Genomic DNA, 9,416 nt, shown 5'->3' with positions numbered 1-9,416 from the left:
GGAATATCCACAATTCTTTAAAATTAATCGTGAAACTATTACAAGAATAATAGAATTTTCTAAAACTGATACCTTTTTTTACTTTTGAAAGTTAGAGAACTATTATCTTACTGCTATCACACAATTGAATTTAAATTTAGTTGTAAATTTTTTTTTCTCACTGTATAAATTTTAGTAAAACATAGAAAAGTTCTAGAACAAAAAGAAGTGCGACAACTGTCTTGAAAGAAAAGATATGAATAACTATTCCAAACTGAGGTAGCTATCTATTCAAGCATCAGGTTATAACTTATGAAACAATAGCTTTTGAGTTGCCACTTTTGTCGTCATAACTTGTCAACAATTTAATACCTATGTAAATTAGACAACAAGGATAAAAACATGAGAAAAATTGAGTTATGATTTTATAATTCAGAATGAATCTTAAATTCATCTAATTTACTTTAAGATAAACATAAGATATATATGATCAATTAATATTTGTATTATATTCATCTCAAAACAAATTGAATGTATTTAGGAGTCATCTCTAAGCAGTATGTATGAAGGACAAATATGTACATAAAATATGGAAGTTTTCTTGAAGATAATGCTTTACAAATTATTTTCATGGTGCTCCAGTAATTTATTAGGAGCAGGGAAAGCATCTTCAAAAGGGATAATACTAATGTTGATCATATAAACCTGAGATTACAAAAAGAAAATGAATCAATATAGTTGATTTTAACTTTTTCCAATGTAGGAGTATGAAGAGAAGAGCCTCTTAACCTACAAAGTAGAAGAGGAAGAACAAGCTGGTCCCACAGAAAATCAAGAGGCAGCAGCAGAGGAGAATGAAGAAAATGAAGTACCGCTGCAGGCTGAAGAGCCACCAACACTTCTAATTGAGTTCAAAACACAACCTGAGAGTACAGATCTTCTAGTAAATTCTTTGTTTTGATCTCTTCTTTTTATTTAATATTAATATTTTGGGGGATTTATATACATACCTCACAATTCTTATATATTTACATTTCTAACACTTAAACTTTAACATTTACGTGCTTTACACTCAAAATTTTAAATTCACATTAAAAAATATGACTAATACTTATTTTGTAAGGTGAAATGAATCTATGTATGTATATATATTTTGATGTGATTATGAACAAAGTGATATATATGTAAATTTTGAAATTTAGGTGTTAGATATATAAATATGTAAGAATAAGTTGCGTGCATGTAAGTTTCATTAATTATTTATTTCATGCTGAAATAATGCTTTTATTTTTCAACAAACAGGGTTTGGATGTGATAAACCCGGTTGCTGCAGAAATTGAACAAAGCAATGCTTTAGCTTTAGCTATCATTCAGCCTGGTAGTTTACTCTTTAAATAAAACTTTATCAAAGTTTCTTATTCTCTGTCTTTTATTGTTTTATTCCTCACAAATTTTTTTATCCTTGTTTGCTTAGGATAAAAATCTGAATGGAGTAAAGTGTGAACCTAGTCTCATGATTGTTTATATGGGACCATTTTAGTCCCAGAGTCAATTAGTTAAAGTGCTAAATTAGTCCCCATACTCTTTAAATTGAAACAAAAATAGTTCTCTGCTCATCTTAGAGGAATTTGGGGACTAAATTCACATTATTATAGACTTCGACTAGAATCAAGGATTATTTTAACACTTTTCTCAATCAGAATTATTATCCATTAATATAAGCCGACTTGAGGAGCTTAGGATTATTTCTTCCGTAATTTTTACAAATAGTGTGAATTATATTTTAAACCTCTTTTATTTAAAATTGCTAGGCGATAATTCAATGTCAACTAGGTCAGCAGACCTTCTCAGTGGTGGTTCTGGATGGGAATTAGCACTCGTTACAGCGCCAAGTAATAGTGTCAACCATGTAGTCGAAAGCAATCTGGTTTGTTCTTCTGTCTTTTAGCTTCAACAGGCACTTTTTTTTCTCCCTGATATGTGTATCGACAACATAGAAGCTAAATAGTAGATATGTATGCATAATGAAGCAGCATATTTCAGTTGGCATGCATCACTTGCCCTAAGACTAATGAATTGAAGGCTTTCTCGTAATTTGCAATGTAAATACCATATTGTTTTCTCAATTATATAATCTTAAAGGATGGGCTCTATTTTTTTTTTATTATTAAAAGAGTATGCATAATTTTATTCTATGGAAGTGTCCACATGCGTGTAAGCATGATGAACCACAAAGAAACTGAGAGAAAAACACCAACAATATATTGTTTAATTTAGGTAAACCTATGTTCTTGGGAAAGGAGAGATGATTTGATCCACGAAAAAGAAGCCCCAATGGTGGAATACAATAGGAGAACATTCATTTGCTCTGTCTGAATGTTGTGTACACCCTTGTTTAATAATAAATTAAAAGAGAATCCCTAAGTCTGTTAGATAAATAATGGAAATAATTTATGAGAGATTAAAAAAAAGGGATTAAACAAATACTTCAAAAATTACCCACTTTAGAAGTTTCTCAAAAAGGGTAGTGCTGGTTTGTCGAGATGATACTTAGACCTCCAAAAGACGAACTTCTGGTGATTTTCTCTTAATTTTTTTCTTCTCCTCTCTTTTCTCAATTCTTCTCAACTCAAAATCCGAGATTTATTTATGTTTTCATACCCAATTAAGATTTGATGCATCAATTCAGATAGCTGCCGACTAACGCAAATCTATCTTATGCAAAAGCACGTAACCCATTTTGCATCACTTCACACTAAAAGTTTATTATCTACCTCATCATGTAATTTTTTTTGATATTGAGTAAATATTTAACATTTGTAAGAGACAATTCATCTATGTAAAAAACTGTCGGATGGAACTAACTTCTCCACTAACCATTTTTTCAGAGAAATTGACATTTTTTGTTTAATGATTTAAAATCTTTTTGAAACAAAATCACTTCATTTGAAATTGTCAATAACTAATACGAATGTATTCTTTGTAGTTTCATTTCCGTTTCTCTTACTATTCTCTTGTGTAACAAAAAACGCAAAGCCTTTAGATTTGATTAATCCACCGTTGATTAAAATCATTGAAGCACTTAAATAATGTTATATGGATTCTTATTTGCTTAATAATGAGGTAAACATAATGAAAGTTTTGAGCAATAGTATAAGAAGAAATTTTCAGTTAGTGGTAAAACTAAGATCTCAAATGTGAGAGCGCAAAATCACAATCCTTTCTATAATCTCACTAGAATTCAAGGGTGAAAACTTCATATTCTACATAGTCAAACGGGAATATTCTCGAATCTAGAAGGGGCGAGAGCCAACCCCAGCCATTGCTAATTCCAGCAAATTCTCTCGTTTTATCGATCTCCTTCCTTGCATATTCCTCAACAAACAATTAGGGGTTATTTTACTGAAAAGGGAATGCGGTGTAAAAGGAATGTAAGTTTACAGTCATGTATTGTATTTAAAATATTTTATTGCTGTTTGGTTCAATGCAAAATAAATGCAATACTTTATAATTACTTTCTTGTTTGTTGAAGGAAAATGAATTCCACGTAAAATAAATCCGTTAAAGTGGCTAGAGGTGGCTGGCGGTTGGCTTCTAACGGCAGCGACGTATATCAGTGTCAGTCACACATAGCACTGGATTAGTTGGAATTCATCCAAATCCAACTAATTTCAAATATATTGAAAATGAACTATAGAATGAATTCTAAATACATTGAACTTTTATATTGTGTTTGTTTTTCTTTCGATGAATTGTTTGACTTTAAAAACCCATGCCAAAAGAATACAATGCACTCCATTTACTGCCAACCAAATAACCCCCTAGTCACTATTTGCGAGTGCCTAATTCCTTTCCTAATCAAATATCTTGGTTTATGTAGGCTGGAGGGTTCAATAGACTCTTGCTTGATAGCCTTTATGAGGATGCATCCAGGAGACAACAAATTGCTGGAGCCACTTATACGGGAAGCCTAAATACTAATTCGTTCGACTTGAGAGATCCATTTTCATCATCAAATAACTTCGCCGTTCCGCCGAATGTTCAAATGGCTATGATGGCACAACAACAACAGCAGCAACAACAACATCAATACTATACACAGCAGCTATTTTATCAACATCAACAAATGCCTCAGTACTATCAAACACAGAATCCCCAGCAGCAAGCAGGTTCGACCAATCCTTTCGCCGATCCATATGCTCCTACTGCTTATTCACTGGGTGCAGCAGCAGCACAAGGCAATTCGAGTTTGATATGAATAACAAAATTTTTTTTTTCACTCCTTCATTCTTTAAAATTATATTGTATTTTTTCCCCCAAACTGGGATTAATTGAGGGCTTGATACATCTTGTACAGTTTGGGTATTATCTTCAGCCTTTTTGTTTTCACGATTCATTCAGCAGATAAGAGTTTGAACCATGCATACAACAATAAATTGTATTTCCTTTTGTTCTCTAAGGTTTATATTTGTAATGAATATGTATATGTTTGATATTTTTGTTTTAATGGCCTTCCAAATTTTGTCATGCATTTTGGGTAGCTCAAGTTGAGTTGTATCGGCTAAGCTTCAACCACAATGTTCTTGAAAACTTGGGAGAGTGGCTTGTGCTCAAGGCAATGAATAAGATTAGCACTGCATTTAAATCATTATTTGTTAAAGATCACTCATTTTTTTATAGCTTTGTGGTAAATAAATTTCACATTTGATCATTTATAAAATTTTTTAAATCAATTAATTTAGACTGTAAAAATTGAATTCAATTTTTGTTTGATAAAATCAATATAATATTAAATAAATCAAATTATAGTTAATTTTAAAAGTAAAATGACACCATTTTTAACTTAAATTAATGTATTAAAAATAGTAAATATTTTTTATTAAAACTAGAAATTTAATATATAAAATAAATAATATGCACATAGATCTTTCAATCATTTTTTTATTAATACAATTTCAATCATCATATCAATGCACGAACTAAGCCAATAATAAAAAATAAAAAAAAAAAGAGAAAACAAACACATGCAACTAAATCAATGCTTTAAAAATACAAGAAAATCAACCAAATAAAACATATAGAATTCAAATTTTAATTTTATGTAAGTAATACAAACTCTTGTGAGCTGAACCCTTGAATTTGCTTTTAAATTACCATAATGCAAACTCTGCATGCAGCACTAATTTTAAAGTATTCAAAGATTTTCAAAGTCATCTTGACACAATTTGTATAATGATATGATATCCTGAAACAATGGTTTTACTTTTTTAAAAGAAAAAAAAATCTATAATTGTGTTGGAGAATTGCGCTTTGATCCGAATACTAATAGATCACATTTATACTTTTGTCATTGAAAAGAATACACAAATATAAAATAAAATGGAAACTATATGTAGCTCAAATATTATTTACAATAAAGATATGGTCGTTTGTGGGATATTTATACAAGGTGTCCCCTTTTGTGATCCTCATATAATACAGCTCGCAAAGGGGAATAGAAAGAGAAGAGCTACCCATCTCTACATAAAAAAGCTCCCATCCTGATTGGATTGGATTTATTCCTATCAACAGAGATTTTGATGTTCTGTAATTCCTAAACTATTCTATTCACATAAATGAATAACCTTTAATATTTGCTTCTCAATCAAGCTATCTTCTTCTACAGTGAGAAAGCATGTTGTTAGCGGCAAAAAAAATAAAAAAAATAAAAAAAATACATAGATAGCATTTGAAACTTTGCTATTTACAAAACTGGCATCATCTTTCATCTGTTCTTCAAACTCTCACCCACATATTTTTCATTTTTATCAAATTTCCAAATGATTTAATTGTGGCATGTGTAAATGCACCAGTGGTTCGGTGGGTGAAAAAAGATTAACTGGTTGTTAGTTTTGTAAATAGCAAAGTTTCGAGTGCCATGCATGTAAAAATAACTGTAAAATATCTATGAAGTCATCTGAATCTGGCATTTTTTGATGGAGAATGTGTGGGATCGCCTTCCCTCTTTGCAGTGTTGAGTTTCAGCTTTTCAGTTTCTGCTTCCTTCTGTTGTTTTTTCTTCTCGAGCTCTTGCTGTCTGCAGTTCTCTTCATGGGCTCGCATGAACAGTCTTATGAAGTTCAAGAGAGTATTGGTCACTGCAGAGAAAATATTAAAAATGTAAGGGAATGAATTTTAACTCTTTTAACTAAGAAATTGTTTGGGATCAATTCTATTTTTTATTTTATTTTTGTATAATCTAATTTAAATTTAAATATGTTTAATTGACTTTAATATTTTTAAAAACACCCGAAACATCTTTTAGATATTTAGCATATTTTGAGAAACAAGTTAACTTTTGTTTATATAAAAACAAAAATATTATATTAAACAAAATGTTCTAAAAATTTTAAGGGCATGTTTGACATTTTTTTTTGTTTTTTTTTAAATTCTTCTTTAATTATTGAAAACTTATTTGATTGGTATAATTTTATATTTTTTTCATCTAATGTTCATAAAAGTAAATCAGCTTCTTTTTAAAAACACTTTAAACACCTCAAAGATGCTTCGAGTTTAATTAAAAATAACCATCTCAATCAAATATATTTTAATTTGAATTAAAAATACCAAAATAAAACTAAAAATTGAAAAAAAAAAGCAAAAGTAAATTCTAAAAAGCTCCTAGAGAAAAAATAAAAACAAAAGTGATGTCAAACAGACCCTAAGTTTGCAAATCGACTAAAATTTAAATCAAATGTATATTTGCTAAATACTGAAAATTTGAACTTCATCATCAAAAGATAAAAAAGCTAAAAACCAGAGTTAGAAAATTTTAGGCAAATAAAAATTAAAAGTTTGTGCGGTGGATGACTTGGAAAATAAGCGGCAAGGCATTGCATCACTTTGGGTCCCTTTGAAATGAGAAAAAACATTTAAAAAACGATAAAGAGTAACTAAAAAAAAAATGATCCATAAAATTTTTTAATATTTATTTTAATCACAAAGTTTTCTAACCGCTCAAATTAATCACTCAACTCATCAAATTCCAACCAATTTGATTCTATTGATGATCCCAACTCATCCCACTGATTTAATCCTTTCTATGGATGAAAATTCATTACAAAACCTTTTACATGAGAGTACTTTAAACTTCTAATGTCAATCTTATTAGCTTGAAAGAAATTAAGCAGCGAGTTTAACCTTTAAAATGTAAAATACTCTCATGAAAAATGTTCATCCATAAAATTTTGTCCAAAGAAACGATAAAGTTGATGGGAAGAAAATTGATTTAAAATTGGTGACTGGGGAAACAAATGCGAACGCCTAAAAGAATTTGACATTAAAATGACCACAACTACATAATCTATAGAAAATTTTTATCATTTCTTCAAAAATAAAATCTAAAAACAATTACAGCACACACAAATTTTGTAAAGGCGAAGTATGGCAATTCGGTTTTATAATTGACAGCAAGAAGCACAAACTGACGCGGGGCCGGTTAGGGAATCCGGCTGAACCGATTGTAGGCAGGGGCTGGCTAGACCGATGCCTCCTTATGCGGCTGAAAATTGCCGCCCAGTGTCTTTCCCCCCTCGCCTCCTTTCTTTTTTAGTGTCCCCCCATTCCATCTTTATTTATATGTAAGTTTTGTTGAATTAGGGTTATGTTTTGTGAGTTTAATTTTAGATTTCTGTGAAGGAGCCGATATCCTCTTTTCCCTTTTCAGGGTTGTATTCAAATACAACCGATGTTCCGACTGTAGCTCACTCCGAGGTGGTGGTTATCCTCAATGCTCCTCTTTCTCCACAGCCTCGGAGTTGGTTAGGGAAGCCAGCTAAACCGGCTCTAGGCAGGGGCTAGCTAGTCGGCCAGCCCTCCTAAGCGGCTAAAATTGTTGCCCAATGCTTTTCCTATTAAATATATGGAGCCTGTGACTTACTTACCTCATCTACCACGTCGCGTCTACCTCTCTCCTGTTTTCTTTAAATAGCCTCTTTTAGTTTGTCTTAAATGCTTAGCTAAGCCAAATCCTATTGAGAGCTAAGAGAGAAATGAAGAGAGAAAAAGAAAGGAAGTATTTCTTGTAAATGTAGAGGCGCTCGACAGTGTATTTTCTCGAAGTACTAAAATCCTCTGCAGCTCCGTGGACGTAGGCAAATTAGCCGAACAATATAAATCTGTGTTATTTTATGTTTTGCAATTTTTTGATCCGGTTTTTTCATTTCATTGCTGTCGTTTTTCATAATAATTAGTATCAGAGTTTTGGTTCAGATCTAAGAAAGAACGATGGACGGAGATGAAGTCACGACATCAATGACCGATAAGTTTAATGACACAAATTACTGAAGAATGCAAATAGAGGACTACCTCTATGAGAATAAACTTCATCTTCCGTTACTGAGAAAGAAGCCGAAAAAGATGGACGAAGCGTAATAAAATCCGTTGGATTGACGAATAACAATGTGCACCTGATGAAAAAGTTATTCAACTTGAAGATGCGGAATGTGTCTGTTGTTCTACACCTAAATGATTTCATTACTATCACAAATCAATTGTCTTCTGTTGAAATTAATTTTGATGATGAGGCACGTGCGCTGATATTATTGACATCATTGTCAAATAGCTGGGAAGTCATGAAGATGACAGTTAACAGTTCTGCAGGTAAATCCAAACTGAAATATGATGATATTCATGATTTGATTTTGGCTGAGGTGCACAGGAAATATTCTGACAAGACCTCGAGTTTGAGTTAGACACTGATGGATGATTTTGAGGGAAATCACAAGACAATAATTCAAACAGAGGAAGATCAAAATCAAAGTCTGGTCAACAGATAACCTGTCGGAATTATGGCAAGACCGACAACATAAAAATAAACTGCAGGAATCCTAAGCAGAAGAAGAATGATAGTGCAAATGTGGTAACTGAAGAAATACATGATATATTATTGCTGACAGTTCACAGTTTTGTTGATGACTGGATAATGGATTCAGGGGCTTTGATCCCGAGAATATAGTCGTGCAAAATATATAAAGTTAACTCCGCTATGCAACGGTGCCAAAAGCTTGATGCAATAGTTTATGAATAAGAAATTTAAGCAATTTACGTTGGGATTCTACGCAAGTATACGTATCGTTATCAAGTAATAAATGACTTTCTATTTAAGCCTCAAATATCGATCCCACGGGAATGTTTAAATTTGAAATAATGAATTAACTAGAAAATTCGCAGAAAATGAATTAACTAGAAAATTCACAGAAAATAAAACGAAATTACTATCACTAATTTCGAATGTTGAGGTATTATCAGAACTAAATTATTTAGCTACTAGCAAAACTAAAGTGAAAAGTTTAAACAGTAACTACTAAACTATTAAACTATGTTTATGTGATGAAGATTTCTTATGTGAAAAAACATCTTTCCCACTACAATGAGATTTTGGTAAAATGAGATGAGAT

At 31.4% G+C, this 9,416-nt stretch overlaps 2 protein-coding genes across 2 annotated transcripts in view; one reads left to right on the top strand and one right to left on the bottom strand.

Moving 5' to 3' along the window:
* Positions 1-4,485, top strand: part of LOC110019280 (putative clathrin assembly protein At5g57200) — a 9,128-nt gene extending 4,643 nt beyond the window's left edge. The window contains exons 12-15 of the mRNA XM_020716896.1: positions 743-922; positions 1,282-1,357; positions 1,791-1,906; positions 3,860-4,485. Coding sequence (XP_020572555.1) covers positions 743-922; positions 1,282-1,357; positions 1,791-1,906; positions 3,860-4,237 — 750 coding nt within the window. The 3' untranslated portion in view covers positions 4,238-4,485. The remainder of the gene's footprint in view (positions 1-742; positions 923-1,281; positions 1,358-1,790; positions 1,907-3,859) is intronic.
* A 1,208-nt stretch (positions 4,486-5,693) lies between these two features.
* The window catches only part of LOC110019229 (formin-like protein 6), a 48,802-nt gene continuing 45,079 nt past the window's right edge, over positions 5,694-9,416 (bottom strand). The window contains exon 17 of the mRNA XM_020716814.1: positions 5,694-6,116. Within this exon, the coding sequence (XP_020572473.1) occupies positions 5,932-6,116 (185 nt within the window). The 3' untranslated portion in view covers positions 5,694-5,931. The remainder of the gene's footprint in view (positions 6,117-9,416) is intronic.

This window comes from Phalaenopsis equestris, unplaced genomic scaffold (genome assembly GCF_001263595.1).
Source record: "Phalaenopsis equestris unplaced genomic scaffold, ASM126359v1 Scaffold000054, whole genome shotgun sequence".
In the NCBI taxonomy this organism is placed as follows: domain Eukaryota; kingdom Viridiplantae; phylum Streptophyta; class Magnoliopsida; order Asparagales; family Orchidaceae; genus Phalaenopsis; species Phalaenopsis equestris.
This window is presented reverse-complemented; position numbering and strand designations above follow the sequence as displayed.